Raw genomic sequence first — 26123 nt, 5'->3', positions numbered from 1 at the left:
ATACTGAATACCTGACATGGTTTCATGGATAACAATTCTTTATATTTTTTCTCACGACCTTTTTTAGCTAATTAAGATGTGGAGCAAGAATTAACTCTGGAACGTCGTGAGAAAGAATAAAAGCGGTTGTTGTCCATGAAACGTGTCATGTAGTCATGTTCATACAACTTCTAAATGCTTTTCAGGAACTTCATCGAACTACTAGAAAATAATGATAATAATAAAATTATTAGTGTGGAGACTCTTCATGATAGCATTTTATTGTTTTCTTTTGCACATACTTATTTATCGGATTATCCTCTGGTGATGCATGTCAAGACTCACGATGAAAGTAAGGAATTCCACAGCTATTTGAAGCATGCCAATAATCTGAAATGTGAGGTTGATTTTGTTTATGGCGATGTAGTGCTGGCTGGTACAGCGATTGGGGTAAACCAGGTCCTTCATCAAGTCTGCCCAGAGTCGGTCATTTGTGGAGTAGCTTTCTGAGAAACCACTGCATGGTGTGTACTCCTTCCCCTGGAAGAAGTCGGCTTATCTTAAATATGAAACTGATGGCTTTGTTTTTGCTGCTCAAGACCAGTCACTGCCCATTCGCAGTCGCTAAAACGTGATTCTAAACAAAACATCAATATGAAACGTCGACTATGCAATGAATTTACAAAGGCTGTCAGTGGATGCCCTTCCTACGCACAAGCATACGCATATCTTAAAAGACATGGTGGCATGGCTCGCTGCTTCTATTGTCGTCTTCGCCATGCCTGTGGCTTTGACTACGAGGTCCATCCATGGTACGATCCTGAACATGTCCAGGGCGTCATGGAAAAATATACTTTTTAAACATTGAAATAGGCCAAAATACAGCCTCAGAAGAATTCCAGCTAACAAACCTGTCCTTTTTGTTAATGCCATTGAATTTATTTATATCATTGAATTTTCTGTCCCTTTTGACAGCAATGTGATTGGCAAGATTAAAGAAAAACACGCTAAGTATGCGAACCTCGGCTTTGAAATGTATCGCTTGCATCCCAAGTAAACTGTCGTCCCCTTTGGTCGCAGTGCCCTTGGTTGGGTACCTCCTGATCTCTTGGCGCAGATCTGTAGAGTGTCCTGGTTCTCCACCGGGAGCACAACCCTTCTGACCTTTTCCAAAGACTGGCTTTTTGCGCTTTAGAAATGACGATAATTTTCGTCTAAGAAAAAATCCGTTATGGAATTATGGCTTTACGGATTTACCCATCATAATTACTGAATTTGAGATTAGCGGGTACATCCAGTTACAAAGTGAGAAGGTCGGGGTTTACGTTTCAGATATTTGTTCATTCAACAGGATTAAAGGTAACAGGTTCCCACTGAATGTATTTTCATTCAGCTCATAAATCCTAATCACACAATCAAATGATGCAATTCACATCTAGCCAGGTATACCTACTAAGCAGTGTTCATCATAAAACCCGTGAAGATACGGGTTAGAATTGATCTTCAGTAACCCATGCTTGTCGTAAGAAGCGACCAACGGGATCGGGTGGTCAGGCTCGATGACTTGGTTGACATATGGCATCGTATCCCAATTGCGTAGATCGATGCTCATGTTGTTGATCACTTGATTGTCTGGTCCAGACTCGATTATTAACAGACCGCCGCCATATAGCTGAAATACTGCTGAGTGCGGCGTTAAACAACAAACAACAAACAAACAAACAAACAACAAACAAACAAACAAATCATCATAACCATTCATACATGTGAGTCTTACTTCCAGCCCTTGTATGATTGCTGATGGTGCGGTTCAATACATTACGATGACCTCTGCCACACCCATAGGCAGCAGTGTTCAGAAGGAGATACTGATCACAACAGTCGCCTCACGCCTCCAGTGCACGGTGGTATGTGCCGGATTTCTCTCCTGCCGAGCCTTATTGTACAACGCTATGGACAACAGATGCCAGATCTTTGACACTTTCCTAGTGTCACCACCGAATAACATGGAACACACACGATTTTATGGTAAAGTGAAGTATACATCCTGGACGTGTTACTGGCAGTATTTTGTAATTCATGATATATATGAGATTGACACGATGTTTCGAAGAATATTGTTACTGATTGATCAGATAAAAATTCACCTGTTGAAGGAGTAAGAATATATTTTGAAACGTCGTGTCAATCACAGTAATGAAGTTCACATCCATAAAATTCTTGCCTTTATGGTATCACTTCTAAATGCCATTCAAAGACTCTACTCTACTTGTGATGTTGGGGGGATGACAACCATTATTGGCATGAGTATAGCATCAATTTACGTGTTGTTAAACGCACAAATACTTCACCTTGTAATTTGGCAGTTCGGGACTGGTGCCCTAAAGGTTTCAGCCTTTTGTCAGAAGTGGAAGGTCCGTGTGTTAAATTTCATCTGGACAAGGTCACGTGGCTGGAAGCAAGGAACAACTGTGGTCTGTATTCTCCGACAGCTAGGCTGGTTGTCACTGATACTGCCCAAAAGTTTCAAAGAATGAAGAATGCGGGGTTATCAATGAACAGCCAATTCCGTAAGTGAGAGTGACTAACAAAAATAAATTTACTGTAATTACTGTAACATCAAGAAGAGGAATTAATTTCTCTGAACAGTGCAGCTTATATCACAATTACACAATGATCGTGAACGATGTAAGCGAAATTCCAATTTGACTGGAGATATTGGTATGGACGTGTAATGTGTTCATGCGTATTGTAGTGAACCCAACGAGCAATCCTGCCCTTATCATGATCATAAGCAGTGTTATGATACAATGATCGTGAACGATGTAAGCTAAATCCAATTTGACTGGAGATGTTGGTATAAACGAACAACCCAGGTCCATTAGGTCTAGCAACCTGTCCTTATCGTAATAGGCAATAAGGTGAATTGGGTGGCCGTTCATAGTAACTAGTTCAATTGTCGTACCCCGAAGGCTCATATTATTCGATGTTTAGAGGCGTCATGAAGTAAAACAACACATGAACAAAAATTACATATATTTTACATGTACTGATAAGAACATTGCGACCATGTTACCACATAGGATCCGGGGATCATTTGAAGAAGCACTTCGTACAAATGAGACGAGTAACATTAAGTCTATAGTAATCTCTCTGAAAATGGTGTGGTAGGTGTACCGATTATTGAGAGACGATTATGAATAACGCTTCTCAAATGTGGACCCATTGTTTGTACTGTTTCAGAGGACGCCATCTGGATTGGTTTGTCAGACATGTCGTCCACCCTTCGTGTTTTCAAGTGGGTCAACGAACAGCCTCTGGGGAACTTCACTTACTGGAGTAACTCCGACTTTAGCACATCTGGACAGAATGCGTGTGTGGTTCTCCTCCGTGCGGGGTACTGGAAGTGGACGCCTACCACTTGTACCAGCAGCAAACACTACGTCTGTGAGGTCCCAATGAGTGAGTGAGGGAGAGAGATGACGTCATCATGACGTTGGAGGAAGCTATTTCCACGTTTGCTACTTTGTTAAAACCATAAACAAGGATATGCTGCTGATTGATAGAGAAATATGACCAGGACCAACTTGAATTCGAACCTACGACCATAGCTTAGATACCGGGCAAAAGAAAGTTATCACCGACTTCGCCTGACCAAAACAATAAAAACAAAGACGTATGTGAGATTTATGATGATAATTTTACAAACAGAAATCATTTTCCAATAATTTCACTGAAAATGCATTGTAATGCTGGTCTTGCATTTGTCGCAATTCATTTAGAAGGAGTGAAAAATTATAAATTACACAACTCAGAGTTCATTTAAAAAGTGCATAAAGAGTCACATAATGAGACCTAAGTCAGGGGAGACGTCAGCAATGACGAGTATGACCACACTGGACATCCATACACGTCAGCACACGTCTCCTCATTGACGTTGTCAGTCCGAGGATGACTTTAGCAAGAGTCCTGTTCCATAAGTCAAAGAGAGTCTGTTGTTTCTGTTGGTTCGCTGGAGGTGGTGCACCCTGTCTCAGATGACGATCAAGATGATCCAAGAGATGTTGAATGGGGTTCATGTCTGGAGAACGAGCTGGCCCAGGCAATATGTTGACGTTAACGTTGTGCAAGTATTTGCCAACAATTCTGGCGGTGTGAACCCTTGCATTGCACGCTGCAACATGACTTCTCTTGGCTGTTGTCGAAAAAAGGGCACTCCAAAAAGTCCATCCCTGAATCGCTGGGCATTCAAATATCCTTGGACTATAACCAGACTTCTTGTTCTCTGACCTCAAATGTCGGCCCACACCATGACGCATCCTACATCGAACGGATGAACTTCTTGAACGCAGTTTGGCGACAGTCGCTCTCCTCCACGTCTAAAATCTCGAACTCTGCCATCGTTTATGAACAGACTGAACCGACTTACATCTGTAAAGAGCACTCTCTCCCCATCATGTCGCTGCCGCCACCGTACAGTCCGTGCCCACTGCAGTCTGCGTTGACAGTGTAGACGGGTCTAGGCCATTGCACGGAAGGGTCGTCGAAGGGCTGTTCGTCTGCTGATGGCGTCTATTAGTGCTGTCGCCGCCACTGACGTCGCCGTCACTAATCTGTTCCAAAGGTGGATGTGGCGGATATAGCAGTCTTCGACCGGTGTCGTGACTCTTGGTCTTCACGATCTTGGGAGGTCTTGGGTCTGGTCTATTTGCAGGTAGCGGTCAGGCTGCAGTCGAAGGTTCTTGCAAGTTGACGTTGGTGAAGCCCCCCATATTGGCCATACCGATCGCCCTGTCTCGTTGCGCTTGCGTAAGTCTTGGCATAATCGTGGTGATTTTTTAATAACTGCATGCTTGCTCTGTCCAACATCGGTATTTATGCACGTGGTTTGTCCCACAATTACGTTTTTCACATTTTGAAAAAAGCACGATTCGTACGAAGTTTTCGGACAGCTGCGCTGTTTACGGGACCATGTTGCGTTTTGGCGATTGTTTTCTGCTTGGGTTTAAAACTGTACCAGCGTGTTAGCTTTTAACACAATTCATAAAAGTGAAAACGTTCTTTTGCCCGGTAGTTTATTTACAACAGTTTCTAATGATAGTGGGTGGTAAGAGTGTCCGAGTCGTCTAAGGTGCCGCACTTCGCTGAGCAGAAAAGAGAACTTTTGGGAATGGTAGAAGCGTATAATTTCCCACATTATGTTTCAAGGTTGATCAGTACCATGGGAGCAGGACAACTGCCACCGGACAACTGCCACCTTGGACAAATGCTACCCAGGACAATTGCCGCCCAGTTATTTTTACTGTAATAGTGAGGACAGTTGCCACCCAGAATTTTATGTTATTTTATTTGAGAAAATGAATGCAGGTTTGTCAATAACACAACTTTATATGATCAAAAGTCAATGTTTTGGGGTATATTAATATTCTGACTTTGATGAACTTTTAACATTGAAGTAATTTTGACTTTGATGAATTTTGTTTACTACCTCAGATTTTACTGTTTTAAAAAAACTAGCAAAGTTTTGTCCTGGGTGGTAATTGTCCTAGGTGGCAATTGTCCGATGGCGATTGTCCAGGTGGTAATTGTCCGGGTGGCAATTATCCTAGACCCCAGCACCATACCCGTGCTCGTGCGTTTGATCAAAGTGTTAAACGCCAGAGACCTGCATCACTTTGGGGGGCGGTGGGGGTAGCCTAGTGGTTAAAGCGTTGGCTCGTCACGCCGAAGACCCGGGTTCGAATCCCCACATGGGTACAATGTGTGTGAAGCCCATTTCTGGTGTCCCCCGCCGTGATGTTGCTGGAATATTGCTAAAAGCGGCGTAAAACCAAACTCAGTGCATCACTTTGGTATTTCTTCCGCATTAAGTTCACATGCCATGATATAACGGAAAACACTATGATTAAAAGCAGCGTTGGACGGAACTGACTCACTTACTCTAGTGATACTGCACATAGCTCTTTGACTGGAGTACAAAACAAAGTACTCCGTGGATTTCTTTTTACTGACTGAATCGAAACAAGAAGAGTAAACACATGTGCAACGCTTACTGTATATAGCCTTTCAAAAAATGTCAGTATGTGTGTTTTCTTATATGGAGTTGTGCCATTGAGAATGCATGTCAAAGGAAACGAAGGTTATCTATATCTGCTGGGTCTTGTGCAATGTCACCCGATGTCGATAACGGCAAAGTATTGGTGAACAGAATGTATTACTGTCACCACACAGTTTGTTTGTTTTGAAAGTATCCTGTGTTTCAAATACATGCGAATAAACCGTTTCCTTATTATACTGAAGTGTCACGTGCGCAACTATTATAAAATAGTTTACATTATAAGTGTACTGGTACTATTATCCAGTCTTAGGCTTATGACAGTGTATATTTCGTACATATGCGTTATTGTACGTATATGCTTAAAGGAAAAACAAAATGAACCACCGATCGCTATTAAATAAGGGTATAAAATAACACTACCTGTAAAAAAGTGCATTTGCCTACTAAACATTTCAGGACACCCTTAACCTTTTCGCATTCATAACATTTTGACATAAGTTTGTTTTGCTTTAAGATCAAAAGTAATCTGTTTCTGAGCATAGTCAAGACCGAGTATTTTTCTGCACCGGCGTTATATATTTCCAGTGCAAGCAAGCAAATTAAAACGTTAGACTCTGACGATTAATTAAGTAAATGTTGTAAGGCAATCCTGTGATATAATATCAAAGATAATTAATCAAACGACAAAGATTTAATAATTTAATGATTTATTACTTGATAAAGAACTGTTGCAATACAGATGCTTTCACGTACATAAATATTCAAGAGTGAACAGGAAGTATATTTTAGATTTTTCTTACTCCATGTTTATAGGTATTAATTCACCCCTCGTTCATTTTAATCCACCCGTGAAGATCCGCGTTAGAATTCACCATCGGTCTAGGCAATTGGAATACAATGGCATGTGTCAACCAAGTCAGCGAGCCTCACCACCCGAACCCGTTAGTTGTCTCTTACGACTAGTTACTGAAGATCAATTCTAACCCGGATCTTCACTGGTCAGGTTGTGGTGAAGACGGGTTACGGAAAGATGATGTATTATGTGTAGATAAGGTAATGTAAGATGCTGCAAGTACCATATGTATAGATACGTTACGGCAAAGCAACAAAAAAAACTTGTTACGATTATGTAGGTTTGCAGGGAAATGAAAGAGCAAATTCACTTTCTAGGTCAGGATTGGAAAAGGAAAAGGATGAGGATGATCTTATTACATTCTGGCCTTTCCCAAAGAGATTTAGAATATGCCATTGTGAAGTCGGTCCCTATTAAACTTGTGAAACTTCTTCTGTCTTTCAGTTACAAGAGACGTGATAAAATACTTTGCACTAAATGCCAACACACTTTTGTCGATACTGTAGTGATGATATGCCTGAACAGTTCGACATTAGCTCCTCCTTACATTAACGCAAGAGATTATGGCCTAATCCGTCGAATTTTGAACAGCCAGAAGTGCCGATCCGTCGAATCATGCTTGAGTGGTTCTGTGCTAATCGGTCGAATTTCAGACTGTGTTAACACACTGGGAGAGTCTAAGTTCATTAATTAAGGGGTCGGCTTGTATTGGATTAGACTAATTGTATTTTTAATTACCAAGAACAGATTCCGGTGAAGACTTTCTGATTGCTGACATCGAACTGGGTATCATATGTTAGGCAATTACTATTTAGTTATGGCTTTGGATGGACGTGGCTTGCACAGGATATGTAAGCTCCGTAGAGCACTTTCAAAGTTCAGATGTAGTGCTCATAATTTCGGTATACAAAATTCCCGGCGGGCTAAAAACCCTGACCCTGATGCATCGCTCTGCCCGTTCTGTAGAAACACGGAAGAAGACGAGTTTCATGTCCTCCTTGTATATCCTAGGTATGAGGAGAGCAGACAAAAGTATCTACCAGAATATTATACAAAGCACCCATGTTTTGGGGTTAAGTTTGTAGGACCACTAGCCAACCAAAATGAAAAACTTACCTTGTGTTAAGCAATTTTTATAACAAAGATATTTGAGATTAGAGAGACCAAAGTTTAATCCCTACCTTTGTATACCTTACATTATTATACTCCCAGGTGTATGCACCAAGTCTAAATTACTACTCGAGAAGTTTGAACATCACGAACTATATATTTCTCCGAACTATTTATTTAATGCATCAATTTCAATTTTGTACAAAAGTAAAAAAAAAAAGAGAGTCCAAACATATATTTAATGCATCAATTTCTCATTGTATCATATGAGTAGGCAAAGATATATACTGTACAAAAGTACAAAAATAAAGAGTGTCAAACCATCCAACACCCCTTGCGTCTTTTTATTGGTATGATCCAATGTTTTCATAACTAATTCATAGCTAAGATCACAGTGCCGATCCGTCGAATGCATTTTATTACTCTGAAATCAGAAATTCGACGGATCGGTACGCGACCACACAAGACAATATCTTAGACGTGATCTATTTATATTTATATACCGTTAGAGTTTCTGCTTTTTATCTTTTAATAAGCATCATATCTTTGAGTATTTTGATAAAGATGTTTTGATCCATTTCATTTAGTAGAGGATCCAGTCATTTCATTGATAAGGGTAATTGAGTACCATGGCTATCATTTTATATACTTTGTTGTAAATCCACGTGAATTTATGATTGAGGAACATCGTTTAATGTATTGGGCACAAACAGACCATATTTATGGTTCAAGTTGCCTTGAAGCTACACCAGAACCACCAGGACTGTCACATGGCGCAACAGTAAAAACATAACTCATGTCCAGTGAGGCGAACGTATAATATCAAATTATGCACATAAATGAACGAACACGTGTTCCTGGATGTCATCACATCGTAACCACAGCAGACATCATAACAAGACAGTTTTACGCCACAGGTACAAATTATGATACAAAAGTGCAATTGCAAATGTACATGTTTCTCAACTTCAAAGGAGATATTATCTGTATTTTCGAAAACAACACATTTGAAAATGTATACAGATAGGTAAGATGCTGCCAGTATACTATTCACACTTTGCTGAGGATCAAATCATGGATTCAAAACTATGATGTGGGGTAAAATTTGGTTTAAATATCTAAGCTTATTGTAAGCATGGATCCTAGGTTTCAGTGTGTCATTTCATATTGTGGATTCCATAACTACTATTGACATGTGTTGTGTACTTGTCAATGACTCGGTCCATGATATGCAAAATGGTTGATTAGTGCCATGAAAACCAGTTTTATGGTTACTGATGCATCAAGTGCATAAGGTTAGATTAAAGTGACTGTTTGTCTAAAGAGGGGTTACCATATTATCTATCCAGTATTAAATGGATACAATTTCAAAATATAAATCTACGTTTACGTAAAGTTGAGAATATTTGTGATCATTAGCAAACTGTAAGTAGTATATTTTATGTGTTAGTACGTTACGGTAGTGGTATTTGATATTTTACTGTATTACTGTGTAAGGGGACCGTGGTAATGCCTGACACACCAATGTCTAATCTAATTCTAAGGAAAATATCTATAAGAACAGACCTGCCCGTCCCCCTCAAGAAATACCGGGGGAAGCTTGCAGCTAAGGCATACACCCTACGTACAGAACACAAGGTGCAAACACGAATCTACGAGAGGGGAATTAGAGCTATCCTTGAATACAGGGAAAACAGTGACTCTTCTTGTAAGCCAATAGAATTGGATCAAAACTTAAAATACAGCAACGCCCACAGTGTTGCTGGTTCGCGTGTCAATGATTGTTCTGTTGATTTCTGTTTCTTTGAAACTGTGCTATGAACTTGTTTGATTATATAATTGATTGCTTTTTATCACAACCTCGTGTGGGAATCCTGTGGAATCTGTTTATGCTTCTAGGATTGTGATCAGGGCTAGATAAGCAATGGACAGAGGAACCACAATTTTATTCGACAGTAAACCACGATAGCAAACCACGTGTATTTGTTTACAAACAGAGAACACGTGACACCAACCGCATGTTTTGATTTTGAAGGTGAAGGACACACAGCACATGTTTTCTGAACATTTATCACCTCACAAGTATGAACTCTGTTTTAATGTAAGTAAGATTACTGATGATAACTTCCAAAACGTGGCTTACATGTAAGAAACGGTAATGTTCGTTAATTATCCCAGAGCAACTGGCTAACTTCAGTTTTCATTTATGATTAGATTATAAATGCAATGTCTATGTAAGTTCTGCATGAGACAGAAAGTTGAGAAAACCCGAGTTTCATGATGTGTACTTTTTATTTGTGTGGCGGATACGATATCCAGTCAGGAAGCAAACTTCCTATGTACTTGTATAATTTCTTATGTTTGTTTGTTTTTGACAAAATATGCATTTTCCATCTCAGAAAAACAGTGTACAGTTTTGAAAATAGTTGCTATAAGATGTATACAACATTTTATCCTCATGACAAACTCAAAAGGAAAATTTAAGATAGTATCTATAAATTGTAGAGGCTTAAATAATAGTTTCAAAAGGAAACAAGTTTTCAGGTTTTTAAAAAATTAAAAGGCACATATTTATTGCTTGCAAGATGTGCATTTCACAGCTGACCAAGAACAAATCATAAAACAGCAGTGGGGTTATAAAGAATGCTACATTAGTCCATTTAGAAGTAATGCAAGAGGTACAGCAATCTTATTTAATAATACCTTTGAATTTAAGGTACTACAATGCAAGTTTGATAAAGACGATGGTAACTATGTAGCAGTAGATGTTAGCATTGATGATAAGATATTTACTGTAATCAATCTCTATGGGCCTAATTCTGATAAACTGAGTTTATTAGGAAAATAAAAGAAATTGCTGGGAATTTAACATGTGATAAACTTATTATGTGTGGAGATTGGAATTTAGTTTTAGACCCTGATAAAGATACTTACAATTATAAACATATAAATAACCCTAAAGCAAGACAGGAATTACTCAAAACAATTGATATATTAGATCTTAAAGACCCATGGCGAGAGTTTTACCCATCAGCTCGAAGATTCACCTGGCGACAACCAACACCATTAAAGCAAGCTCGTTTAGACTATTTTCTAGTTTCCCATAATATTCTCCAGTCCATTGAGAAAAGTGATATCATACCTAGTATAAACTCAGATCACTCTATAGTATCTCTTACAATTTCACTTTCGGATATGCAAAGGGGAAAAGGATTCTGGAAATTCAATAATTCATTACTAAAGGACAAGGAATATGTAGAAATGATTAAAAAAACAATAAATAACACTCTTGAACAATACGAAGACAAAACTGTTAAAGATGGAAAGATGTTTACAATAAATGATCAATTATTATGTGAGATGTTACTTTTAAATATTAGAGGAACATCAATACTTTTTCATCCACTCGTAAAAAGGAATATCTAGCTTTGGAATCGAATCTAGAACAGAAACTAAGTGAAATTGAGATTAAACTGGGAGACGTAGCTGGTAGACAGTCAGACGTATTACTAGAAGAATACAAATCAACTAAACTTGAATTAGAAAACTTACATAAAGTAAAAACACAAGGCTCCTTTATTAGATCAAAAGCCAAGTGGATAGAACATGGAGAAAAACCATCCAATTACTTTTTAAAATTAGAAAGTAGAAATTTTCTAACTAAATCTATCTCAGCTCTTGAAAAACCAGATGGATCGTTATTGAGGAAACAACATGAAATCATTCAAGAAGTGAAACATTTTTATGAAAAACTGTATGAAACTGAAGACTGTACACAGATTGATCTGGAAAACCTTTTTGCTAAAGTATCAGTGCCTAGGTTAGACTGTCAAACATCACTTTCCTTAGAAGGGGAGCTGACCTATAATGAAGTACTTGAAGCACTAAAAAAATGAAAAATGATAAGAGTCCTGGCCCAGATGGCTTCACAGCAGAATTTTTAAAGTTCTTTTGGTTAGACCTCAATAAATATTTGATAAATGCTTTAAATTATGCATATAAAACAGGGGCCTTATCTACTACCCAAAAACAAGGTCTAATCACTTGCTTGCCTAAAGAAAACAAATCAAAACTCTTTCTAAAAAATTGGCGCCCTATTACTCTTTTAAATACTACTTATAAATTAGCTGCATCGACAATTGCAAATAGAATAAAGCCAATCTTACCACTGATTATCCATGAGGATCAAAAGGGTTTTGTATCGGGTAGATATATAGGTGAAGTGACTAGATTTATTTATGATATATTAGACTATACAGAATCATACCAGATACCAGGCTTACTACTACTTATTGATTTTGAAAAGGCATTTGATTCTGTGGATAGAAAATTTATACATAATGTACTTAACTTTTTCTGCTTTGGGCCCAGTATTCAGAATTGGATAAAATTATTTTTCGAAAACATTGAAACAAGTGTTTTGGTTAATGGTTTTGCAAGCCCCTTCTTTAAGGTTACAAGAGGTTGTCGTCAGGGGGGGATCCTATATCACCATATCTCTTCATATTATGCGCAGAAATCCTAGCAATAATGTTAAGAAATAATAAAAATATAACAGGATTAAAACTTGGTAATATATATTCCCTTCTAGCACAATTTGCAGATGATACCACCCTTAGTTTAGATGGATCAGAAAAAAGTCTCTACTCTACAATGAGTACATTATCCTTTTTTGCTAGATTTTCAGGATTAAAAGTAAACACAGAAAAAAACAAATTGATATGGATAGGTTCCAAAAAGAGATCAAGATACAAACTCTGTAAAGAGTATAAGTTAGACTGGACACAAACACAGTTTAAGCTATTAGGTATTGAATTTGATATTGATTTAGGAAATATGGTTAATCTGAACTATGTAAATAAATTAGATAATATTGAAAAAGAAATGGAACATTGGGCAAAGAGAACTTTAACACCAATGGGTAGAAATATTGTGTTAAAATCATTATTACTACCTAAACTAAACCATTTATTCAGCAGTATACCAAGCCCACCTAAAAATATAATAGAAGCTTTTCAAAAGAAATGTTTTCAGTTTGTTTGGAAATTTAAACCAGATAAAGTCAAGAGAGATACAATGTCACTACAGCCTAAGTATGGTGGCATAAGTGTACCCATATTAGAAAAAGTTATTGCAGCTCAGAAACTTTGTTGGATCAAAAGACTATCTGTTAGTAAGTCCAAATGGGCATGTTTCTTTTATGATCATTTAGTTGAGGCAAAAATAGTAAATTTGGCTGATGCTTTCTACATAGAAAACAATATTGTCCAAAATATCCACAACCAATTTTGGAAAGAAACACTGTCAGTATATGCATCATATTTAAATTGTTGTGATAATATGGAACTATCTGTTACGGATGTATTGAATAAGTCAATCTGGTACAATAATAACATAACAATTGATAATAAGCCAGTATATTTTTCCCATTGGTATGAAAAAGGTATAACATATATTAACGATTTCTTCAACGATACAGGAAATTGGTTTAATTTCCATGAATTTATTCAAAAATATGCTTTGAATACAGACTTTTTTAACATTTCAAGGGTTGAAACAATCTATCGCCCAATACTTACAAAGAATTAACTTTAGTCAAATACAAGACATCTCTCAAACACCAATATTACCTTATAATATTTCTAAAATCAACAGTACCAGTAGTAGATTATTTTATGAAATGTTGCAAAATTCTAAATTTACAAAACTTAAAAGCTATAGCAAATGGGAGCTTTATCTTAATAAACACATTACTGAAACAGAATGGATAAACTATAGTTTGATGGCAAAAAGATGTACACAAAGCAGTGACTTAAGATGGTTTCAGTTTAAGATTTTACATAATATTCTCAGCACTAATTGTTATTTATATAAGATTGGCTATGTTAAGTCACCAGCATGTTCATTGTGTAAAGATCCAGCTGAAACTATAGCACATGTGCTTTGTAATTGCCAATATGCAATAGATATTTGGACAAAATTTACTGAATGGATTGAAGGATACATTGAAAGTAAAATTCATTTAAGTGAAGAACATATATTATTTGGATTTAAAGGTAAACATAATTATCCTCTTAATGTGGTGATAATAATAATCAAATATATGTTGTATAAATGTAGTAAGAAAGCAGTGAAACCTAATTTTATATGGTTTCAAAAAGAAGTATTAAAATATTATGAAATCTCAAAATTTATTGCCTTTTCTAATTGTAACTATGCAAGTTTTCATTCTTTCTGGTCATCCTTCCATTTAATTTTTCCAAATACTACAACTGACTGACTGTAACTACATGTATTTTGTATATATGTGTACTATATATATATAAGAGGTAATGTACACATTATGTGTTTACATCAACACTACTCACTGTACACTTAAAATACTTTCAATTGAACATAAAGCTGCTGTAATGGAAATTGTAACATAAAAATGGAAATAAAAAAAAAAAAAAAAAAAAAAAAAATGTCTAATTCCATTCAAGGCCTTCCCAACTCGTATTGTCGTGTAACCATGATATTCTGTTTGCACAGCTTACATTCATTTGCGAATATGAATAAAACATATAAGTGTCCACTGCATAACTTCCCGATAGCTTTGATGTACGGTGTTTGCAAAAGGGTATACATGCCTTGCCTTTAGCGACGGTACAAGTCATAAACACATGCAAAGGTAAGTCAATTGTTCATTTGAAAATAATAGGAACGTACTATTTCGCCACCTCTACCTTCTATCCAGCTACGTATCTAAAACCTTACGACCTGTTTGAGAGTTCATCTCCATCGGTGATTCTAACGGCCTTAGGTCTTCATACACATTGCTAACAACGTATCTCGTTTCCTCATCTAATCTTGTTAGAAGATGAAAGTCTTCATGTTGATCGGTCTCAGTACTTGTCCGATGCCGACACAGTCTGTGAGCAATAGAAACAGTGACAAGAGCGAGTTGCATATGGCGCAGCTTTGAACAGTAATTCTGTCATATCAAAGCATGTGGTATAACGTGGATGAAGATGAGGAAAACTATAATGATTGTTCTTGTAACCCATGACCGCGTGTGGAGTTTGGATTCTAACCACTGGTCATACGATCCCTATACGCCCTAAGGATTAAGCCTACTAGTGAATATCCCCGCAATATGAACAAAGGCAACGGTACAGTAACCTATTCAACAGGAAGTATAGTCGACACACACTATCCTGAACATAGCTATCTCGAATAACCCCTGGAGCACTTCGGAAAGTTCACCTTCACCCCCAGTACCTCATAATGTTATCAATTCCATGTAAGTCATGTCCTTCTAACGTATTCATCTTGCTACATTCTTACATTTTGGAGGAATCAACGGTCAGCGCCCTCCCACATACACTAAAACAGCTAACAAGCAGTCCTACGGTGAATTTAATCAACAATATAAAGTATAAAGTACCAATTCGTACAGCTTACCTTGTCCTTTTGGAAATCCAAACAAGCGCACAGATAAGCAGAGCTAAACCAAATCCTATCGCCCCTCCAAAGAACCCTGCTTGTGTAGACGAGGAGGATGGGGAAGAGGATTCTGATTCAGTGCCTGCAACTTAATTATATAAGAGTTTATGGACTGATGCTATCGTGTACTGAGCATGATAGTACATGGTTTTGGTTACATGAATTATTCAAAACATGTGACATGTTTATCTTTTAATGCTAAGTCAGGTCCTAGCAGGACATTGAGAGAAAGGAAGCAGTATTTGTCTGGTCTTCATGCCATAGATTTTCCTCGATTCCTTTCAGGGTAAATATTTTCACACTAAATGGAAGAGATTTTTTATGGATGTCAAGTTCTTTATTATGAGGAACACAACGTTTCGGGGTATATCCTTACTCCTTCATCACCATTCACCTGATATACTCCAAAACGTTGTGTTCCTCATAATATAGAAGTTGACATACATAAAAACTGGAACACAACGTTTCGGAGTATATCCTTACTCCTTCATCACCATTCACCTGATATACTCCGAAACGTTGTGTTCCTCATAATATAGAAGTTGACATACATAAAAACTGGAACACAACGTTTCGGAGTATATCCTTACTCCTTCATCACCATTCACCTGATATACTCCGAAACGTTGTGTTCCTCATAATATAGAAGTTGACATACATAAAAACTGGAACACAACGTTTCGGAGTATATCCTTACTCCTTCATCACCATTCACCTGATATACTCCAAAACGTTGTGTTCCTCATAATATAGAAGTTGACATACATAAAAACTTGAACACAACGTTTCGGAGTATATCCTTACTCCTTCATCACCATTCACCTGATATACTCCAAAACGTTGTGTTCCTCATAATATAGAAGTTGACATACATAAAAACTGGAACACAACGTTTCGGGGTATATCCTTACTCCTTCATCACCATTCGCCTGATATACTCCAAAACGTTGTGTTCCTCATAACAAAGAAGTTGACATACATAAAAACTTGAACACAACGTTTCGGAGTATATCCTTACTCCTTCATCACCATTCACCTGATAAACTCCAAAACGTTGTGTTCCTCATAATATAGAAGTTGACATACATAAAAACTGGAACACAACGTTTCGGAGTATATCCTTACTCCTTCATCACCATTCGCCTGATATACTCCAAAACGTTGTGGTCCTCATAATATAGAAGTTGACATACATAAAAACTCTGTTCCGTATGTGTATCACTTCTAAATGCCATTTAATGCTCTGATACATACTAATTAAATTGCGGAGTATATCCTTAATCCTCCATCATCATTCACCTGATATACACCGAAACGTTGTGTTCCTCATAACAAAGAAGTTGACATACATAAAAACTGGAACACAACGCATCGGAGTATATCCTTACTCCTTCATCATTATTCGCCTGATATACTCCAAAACGTTGTGGTCCTCATAATATAGAAGTTGACATACATAAAAACTCTGTTCCGTATGTGTATCACTTCTAAATGCCATTTAATGACCTGATACACACTAATTAAATTTCGGAGTATATCCTTAATCCTCCATCATCATTCACCTGATATACTCCAAAACGTTGTGGTCCTCATAATATAGAAGTTGACATACATAAAAACTCTCTTCCGTATGTGTATCACTGCTAAATGCCATTCAAAGACCTGATACACACTAAATATTCACTGGTCGTGCATTATGAAATATTGGATACAAAAGACGAAGAACATGTGACAGCTGAAAAAGAATGTAGCTCCAACCAATGTCGCTATGACTTGAAGTGCTTGAATCATATAACTGATGTCATTAGCTCGTTTAAAAGAAGATGATTTGTTAAAAAAGCTCCAACAACAGAAACCACCCCACTGTCAGCTTAGGTTATGTTCTGATTAAGGTACAACTACATCCAACGCTTGTATCCCAAATCATTATCCCTTTTAGGTATGGAGCTGTCAATTCATACGACAGTTTCAGGGGGTTATTTGGGGATAGTCCCCAGATGAGTTTAGTTTAGTGACTCTAAAGGGTCTTATCCCTCCAATTGGACGTCGTATGCGCCGATGGACAGCTGCAGTCACAGATGTAAAGCAATATCTTAACCAAACATTAAACCAAATTATCTACTGACAATTGCGTGCCAATACAGATTCCTTTACTTACCTTTAGCATGTGTGAATGCGGACATGGATGGCGTCATAGAGACATCTTGAAACACACCTTCTTGTAAACAATGCCCTGTGGTTGGGTGGCAAGGATGGCCGTTACAGAAACAGAATTCAGCACAGTCAGTTCCATACGTTCCATGAGAGCACCCTGTAGAATAGAAGACAAATGTACATTGTCAGTGAACTGCTAAAGTATGTGTGTGTTTGTTGTTTTACGCCGCATTCGCAGTATGTAAATAATCGTGTCTGAACATACCCTCACGAGCATCGATGTACGCAGTCGCGACAGCATGACGTCATCAACCAAGTCAGTCGCATGAACACACGATTCCGTCAGTCTCACGACAGGTATGGTTAATGAAGATAACCCGGATCTTCCCGTGGGATAGTAGACATGAGCATGGCTTGACTAACATATATCAAGCAAGGCTTGACTAACATATATCAAGCAAGGCTTGACTAACATATATCAAGCAAGGCTTGACTAACATATTTGAGACGACTCCCATTGACAACAAGTATTCCCACAAAACCAAAAATACTTGGGACAAATGTGATACGCACAACGCTTACATGGATATTGGCTACATGTACATTTTTGTCTTTTTGTGCAGTTGGTATTATTAAGACAAAACATCTATTTTCGCGCATCTGATCACACTTACTACCTATCTACATGACAATAAACTAAACGCACTGAGAACATACCGAATGCATCTTTTGTTTTCAGTATTTTAAAGATGACATACCTAGACGCTAGCTAGTTGATGTACAAAAACGTCCTTCGTAAATTGTATATCCTGTGACATCCGTTTTCTTCTTAATAACCGTGGGGTCTCCCTTCAGTGAGCATTATGGATATAAGAACATACACAGCTACTTGCCTATGACTTGTACCTCTGCTAGATCCAGTACGATGTATTTACTATCGCTGTTAATTGTGTTGAGATACACACGAACAAACAGCGCCACACCGGGGCAAGTCACTTCAAGCACATCTGTGTTGTTCCCAGTCAGCGTGTAGCATAACTTGCCCGGGTATTCGTCGCCGGCTGCCGAGGTATACACTTGAAGGCCATTGGGGTTATATGGAGCTAAAGATGAAAAAAGGCTATAAACAGGCATTAATTTAGTGCAATACGCCCGGCTAACCTATAGTTTACCCCGGGGTATAATCTGGTGGGGGGTTATTCTGGGCTGCTACACCGGGTCCTTTACCTTGAAAATCATGTGACCATGAATGTTATTTCAGATTTTGAATAGGATGCATGTTGACGACGCAAATACTTCGAATCATCCTCGGTTCGACACAAACGCAACATGATGGCAAAAAAGGTTACGTAGGGACCACGGCCTCCTTTCACAAAGCACTGAGGTGATCGTAAGTCACTAAGGTAACCTTAGTGCAATGTTTAGTAAAAGTTGCTTCCTGAAAGGAGCCCCATGTCGTAAGTCACTAAGGTAACTTTAGTGCAATGTTAAGGAATGGGAGTTAAGGTTAACCTTAGTAAAGGTTGCTCCATGAAAGAAGCCCAAGGTTGTAAGTCACTAAGGTAACCTTAGTGCTATGTTAAGGAATGGGAGTTAAGGTTAACCTTAGTAAAGGTTGCTTCGTGAAAGGAGCCCCTGACTTCGAGACAAACGTTCGTTCGACTCATCAAAGTTCGACACAACGGTGCTTGACTGTATTTGAGATGCCAGTTTATGGAACTGAAATAACAGACGAAGACAGTAATCATCAAAACAATATCTTACATTTGACAAACAGATTTTTTGGTTTTACTTACATTCTGTATTTAGAAAAACCTTGACTCTGGGTGCATACATTTCGGAATCAAGTTTTATCTTCACCCATGCTGGCTCCGACGAGTTTAGTCTGGTCACAAACCTATTGTGCAAAGCCCCATCCACGGCGACCTTGGGTCCCAGGTACCACTGTTGTTCGGAGCTGGCTTGAACCTTCCTTTGCAGGGCCATGTTGCCTAAGATATAGTACACATGGCGTAGAGAATAGAATTGTAAGAAGTTCAGCTATCAATTTTTGTTATTTTTGATCACTTTTATCGATGTCTTATAGGAAAATCATATTAGGATGAGGATGTTATTTTTCAAAACGCTGAACTATATACTACTCACACTTTGCTAAGGATCAAATCATTGATTCAACAGAAAACTATGATGTGGGGTCAAATTCGGTTTAAATAGCCACGCCAATTGTAAGCATCGATCCAAGTTTTCAGTATGTCACTGCATCTTGTGGATCCCATACCTGCTTTTGACAGGCGTTGTGTACTTGTCAATGACCCGTGCCATTATTGGCAAAATGGTTGGTTGGTGCCATGAAAACCATTTGTATGGTTACTCATGTTTCAAGTGCATAATGTTAGATTAAAGTGGCTGTTTTCATAAAGATGAGTTACCATATCATTATTTATCCAGTTTTAAATGGATACAATTTCAAATTATAAATGTACGTTTCAGTAAAGTGGCGAAATTTTGTGATCCTTAGCAAAGTGTGAGTAGTATATGTGAAAGTTCAAACAAGTACAAGGTTCCCTTCCACATATGAGATTTTCAAAGAGATTTAAAGTTTGAGATACAACAACGTTTAATCAGGAAGTGACGTCACAGGTATTTACTTAATTTATTAGGATCTTCGTCATCACGACATTTGCATTTGATCATTCGTGAAACTGGTACATGTATACTGATACACTTGCCTCACCCAAAACGCTTTTCTATTTAGAAAGAACACTATTTACCGACACATTTTCCTGAAAGTCAAAGAACTCTGAGACAATACCTCGCTGACAAGTAGGCCCGCCCCATCCAGTAGAACATTCACAGCCTTTAGTGTTTTCACAATCAATATCCTCTTGGCAGTTACAGGTATAAGCGCAGTCTTGACCAAACATTCCAATAGGACATGCAACTACAACAGAGGAAACATGTAACACATGTGATTACACTTTCTCAGAAAAGTACAGATTCTAGTACTTTTGTTCGGTTGAGTTCCACCCGGGATTCGAACCCACACTCTCGGAGTCAGGCTGTTACGACGTAAATTGTAATAAAAACGCAAATTGTAATACTTGCAGCAAATTGTAATAAACTTGACGTAAATTGTAATAAAAACGTAAATTGTAATAAAAATTGACGTAAATTGTAATACGCAAATTGTAATAAAAATTGACGTAAATAATTTTCGTTGCGGTAAAATGTAATAAATGTTTACGTAAATTGTAATAACAGTGTTAATCACTCGTAAATACGCGGGTGTTTGTTTTTCGTTGCATTTCATACATCGTTTTTATTACAATTTACGTCGTAACACAGGCGCCTAGTCGCCAGCACGCAAAGTCAGCCGTCTAACCAACTCAGCCAGCGCGGCTTCCACAAAAATGCAAGTCGGACAAGTCAATGTCTAGACCTCGGACTTTGTTCCACATAGGAAACAGCTGCACCTGTGATAGAAGTTGAACAGAAGATGGTCTACAGCCACTGACATGTAGCCGCATGACTATGTGAAAGAAACGGCGTCCTTGTGCAAATCCCCGTTCCACAATTCGCTGTACACATAGTTGCTATCAAATATAATGAAATACCAAACACACTTTTAGATAAGATAAGTCTCCTTGTTTGCATGACGATAAACGGACATGAATGGAATACGCAATCATAATGGAATACAGCAATCATAATCAACGATACACACACTCACTCACTCACTCACTCACACTCACACATATACATACATGCATGGATGCATACATACAAACATACATACAGACAGACATACATACATACAGACAAACAGACAGACAGACAGACAGACAGACAGACAGACATACATACATACATACATACATACATACATACATACATACATACATACAAAATCAACAGACTAATGTAATACTGGTTCAAGTGAATTATTCACTCGAATATGAGAGTAAGAAAATGTAGAGCAACATTCTTGGCGTTTTATGTTTCCGTACACCGACTTAAGTAGGGTGAGCCTGCTAAAGGTCTCCTTATATCTGAGATGGGCGGGGCTAGTTATCAATACTGAGCTGGGTGCCGTTCCACTAGCCGATCTTAGCCCTATGCCAATCGTAAACCCCTAAAATCCCAATCTTAGCGTGACGTTACGATCGGCATACCGTTCCACTAACCAATCTTACCTAAGTCAATCGTAAAGTTAAGATTCAAAGTCTAAGTTGCTCATGACCAACTTAGGATAGCTAAAATCAATCGTAGAGAAACCAAAATGGTGGCTTTCCTATTCTATGTGAAAAATAAGAGCCAGCATTTCACCGTTAGCGTCCCCTAAAATCCCCCATGAAATGAACTTGTATATTTCTGTGATGTAAACAAACACTGCACTGAAGCCTTACAAATGTCAGGCCAGTCTGACCACTGTCGTCATGGGAACACAACCGAGCGAGTCGGTGTAACACATTTGTACAACAATATTGCAACGTCATGGTTAAGAATAGGGACAGCCGTGAAGTGAACAATGTTCTGAAGCAAAAAGATACAAATATGTTTGATTTCACTGCGCATATTTGCTGGGGGATTCTAAAGGCAGGCCGCGTGTTATTCAAGACCACTGACAGATTCTATATAGCCTCCTCACGGCTTGTTTATTCTGATTGACAAGGTTCAGGCACATATTAAAAGCTCTGACACAATTGACATTTTTAAAGTTCAGACTTAAAACCTGTTCTCAGTATATTACTTATAATCTCGGCTGTAAATACTCTCGTGTAAATTATCTGTACATAGCGCTTTGAGCGTGCCCCAGGATGTGGAATAGGCGCACTATAAATATGCATTTATTATTATTATATTATGCCTGATACCCAGCGTTCACACGCACTTGCACCTGAAACCAAGGTGCTCACTACCCTAATATTTTGCTCTAGGTTTTTTCTCCACGTTTACACTTGGTTGGAAAAATACCCATGAAGGACCGGGTTAGAATATTGAACTTCAATAACCCATGCTTGTCATAAGATGCCACTAACGGGATCGGGTGGTCAGGCTCGCTGACTTGGTTGACACATGTCATCGGTTCCCAACTGCGCAGATCGATGCTCATGGTGTTGATCACTGTATTGTCTGGTCCAGACTCGATTATTTATAGCTAAGATACATAGCGTTCACTACGAACGCTATGCATCTTAGCTAGATTATTTACAGACCGCCGCCATATAGCTGGACTATTGCTGAGTGCGGCGTAAATCTAAACTCACTCACTCACTCAGTTGGTTCATAAACTACTTCCATCATTTGCTAGACTATGCAAAGGGAGATAACTCGTGCCTCGCATTCCTCTATCTCTAAGATCGGCCTAAGATCGGTTAGTGGAACGGGTGTAACTTTTAGCTAAGACGATTGTAAAATTGGCGTAACTTGCTAAGATTGATCTTAGATAGATCGGTTAGTGGAACGGCACCCAGAACGATGTAGCCAATTTCGTATTTGCTTTCTGTTATTATTTGTTAATCTTTAATATACATTCTGCGAAGTTATTTTGCTGAAGTATTATATAGCAATTTACTTCAGAATGCATTTGCATTTATGGTGTTATGATCGTAAAGAGGGTGAACACCCTTCCCGTGGATCAGCGGCGCGTATTTATACAGTATAACTTCATCATACCTCGATAATTGCGAAAACAATATTGAAATCAATTCTTAACTTAAAAATGACTTCAAGGTATTGGGTATTATGTTTGATGTAGACCTTGACAAAATGGTGAAACTGAATTACGATGATAAGTTCAAAAAGATAGAGAGAAGGAAATGAAATTATGGTCAATAAGAACACTTACTCCAATCGGTAGAAATGTTGTTTTGAAATCACTACTGCTTGCAAAATTAAACCATTTATTTTCCTCAATTCCATCACCCCCAGATGAAATAATAAATCAATTTCAACAAGCCTGCTTCAAATTTGTATGGAAAAACAAACCAGACAAAATTAAAAGAGACGTTTTAACTATGCCACCTGATTACGGAGGAATTAGTGTCCCACTCATTAGGAATAATATTTATGCACATAAAATAGCATGGATAAAAAAATTATATACCAGTAACTGCAAATGGAAATCATTAGTGGATAACTGTATACCTAACTACGGAAGACTTTGGTTAGCTGATCCTGAATATTTGGAAAAACATATAAAACCATACACAAGAAATCCATTTTGGAGAGATGTAATTTCTGCATGGGGATCATATTTACAAAATCATTATAAGATAATAAACCCAAATGACATGTTAAACCAATGTATTTGGTTTAATTATATGTTTAGCATAGGTAACGAAACAAATTTTATAAACAATTGGTACAATGCAGGAATACACTTTATATATGATCTAATGAACCCAACCACAGGGGAATTCTATACTTACGAAGAACTACAAAAAAATATACCAATTTAAAACAAATATCTTAAGATATTACAGTATTAAATCTTCCATAATTGCCTGCTTAAAGAGAAGACAAATCCTTCTACCTAAAACACTCCCATTCTCACCAATACTACCATTTAATATATCCAAGCTTAATCTAAAGGTCAAAGGCACCAAAACTTTTTACCTTTCTCTACTGGACTCCAATTACAATAAGTCTTATGCTCATAAAAAGTGGGAAAGAGACTTTGAAACACAGTATGATAACACAATGCTACGAAATATATACATGATGGCAAAACGATCCACAAAATGTAGCAATTTGAAATGGTTACAGATGAAGATATTGTATGATATTCTACCCACAAATATTTTCTTAAATAGGATCGGTCTAAAGGACACACCTTTGTGTACATTCTGTTCAAAGGAACTAGAAACAATTGTCCACCTACTCTGTAATTGTTGTCATGTTAAAAAGATTTGGGAGAGTTTGACCAGATGGTTGATGACTGTAACTGAAGGTAATATTGACTTTACACCAGAAAACATCTTACTTGGATTTAAAGGGAAAAACAATAATTCTCTAAATGCAATATGTCTTGTTGTGAAACAGGTAATATACAAACAAAAAATAAAAGAACAAGTTCCAAGTTTCAAACATGTAGTAAGCGAGGTATCAAAATACTATGAAATTACAAAATATAATGCGTACTCTACATGCAGCAACAGTGAGTTTTTTACCTTCTGGTCATCTCTCCGCAATCTATTTACAGAAAATACTAGGTCAGAAAACACATAATAAATGTATTTAATTACTATTATTAGTATTGGAACTACTGAGATAGATATTCAAAGACGTTTATTCATTGTATGAAGGGGATTTGTGAGTGTGTATCGAATATACTTGAAATATTGTATGTGAATATTTGTATGAATATACTTATGTGAATGCATTCTTCATGTACTATGTAAAATGTGGAAATAAAGATTTAAAAAAAAATAAATAAATAAAAAAATTCTTAACTGTTGACACAAATGTTTATTTAATCGATTAATATGTAGTGTTGACAATGCTCTAAAACATAAAATCCAGATGCCAAGGCAAATGTCAATGTTTCTCAGTAGAAGCAACACAAGGGTCTCCCCTTTTCCTCAGTATAATACGAGTAATCACATGCCACATAGATGTTCATTGTACAATACAAATTGCACAAGGAAACATGTACCAATGTACCCCAACGTTTCTCTGACTTGGTGTATTTAGTTCCTAATTAGATATTAAGAGACTTGCTTATACGCATGTCGTCGGAAGACAGGTCATCAGCTTGCAATGTTAACAGTGCACATGAGGGTAGAGCCTTAAAATTTGATGTTCGGGATCTACCCGGATATCATACGTTTCAAAACCGAGTTATAAAAATGAGTGAGGACACGAATCCTACTATTCCTCATTCCTCACAAAAGCAAATGTGTCGTTAGGTAACATGAAATATATTATACATTGTATGTTACATAAAATATATAACCACTGACCGATCTGGGACACAAACAGCGATACGCACACAGATCTGTACAACGCCGCCATGTTGACCTTGCTGAAGTTCCGGGTAAAACACGACAAACAGGATGTAACTTGCATATACGGTGTCATGGATTAATGGTTCACTTTCATTTTGTGTACTCACAATGGTTGTGTGTGGGGTGGTTGGGTGGTGGTGGGTGGTGGTGGTAAGGTGTTGGGGGTATGTTTGTGTGTGGGTTTTTTGTGTGTATGCGTGTGTGGTGTGTGTTTGTCTGTGTCTCTGTGTATCTCTCTCTATCTCTCTCACTCTCTCTCTCTCTCTCTCTCTCTCCCTCTCTCTCTTTCTCTCTTTCTCGCTTTTCTCTCTCTCTCTCTCTGTGTATGCGTGTGTGGTGTGTGTTTGTCTGTGTCTCTGTGTATCTCTCTCTCTCTCTCTCTCTCTCTCTCTCTCTCTCTCTCTCTCTCTCTGTGTGTGTGTGTGTGTGTGTGGAACACACTTTTGTTTTGTATTCCTGCTTGTCTCCGTTGTAC

General features: G+C 37.8%; 1 protein-coding gene across 1 annotated transcript; it reads right to left on the bottom strand.

Moving 5' to 3' along the window:
• Positions 1–14468: 14468 nt before the first annotated feature.
• On the bottom strand, positions 14469–25677 carry LOC124291474. Its single transcript, XM_046728494.1, has 7 exons — positions 25604–25677; positions 20452–20580; positions 19436–19630; positions 18533–18742; positions 17644–17796; positions 15444–15573; positions 14469–14911 (listed from the first exon to the last, which is right to left on the bottom strand). Exons 1-7 carry the CDS (start codon positions 25653–25655, stop codon positions 14737–14739), a joined length of 1044 nt encoding a protein of 347 aa, XP_046584450.1. The 5' UTR covers positions 25656–25677; the 3' UTR covers positions 14469–14736.
• Positions 25678–26123: the final 446 nt, after the last annotated feature.

Source organism: Haliotis rubra, unplaced genomic scaffold, assembly GCF_003918875.1.
Source record: "Haliotis rubra isolate DU_JTF1 unplaced genomic scaffold, ASM391887v1 Scf10, whole genome shotgun sequence".
Lineage (NCBI taxonomy): Eukaryota > Metazoa > Mollusca > Gastropoda > Lepetellida > Haliotidae > Haliotis > Haliotis rubra.
The sequence above is the reverse complement of the archived record's forward strand: the minus strand, read 5'-3'. Positions and strand labels throughout refer to the sequence as shown.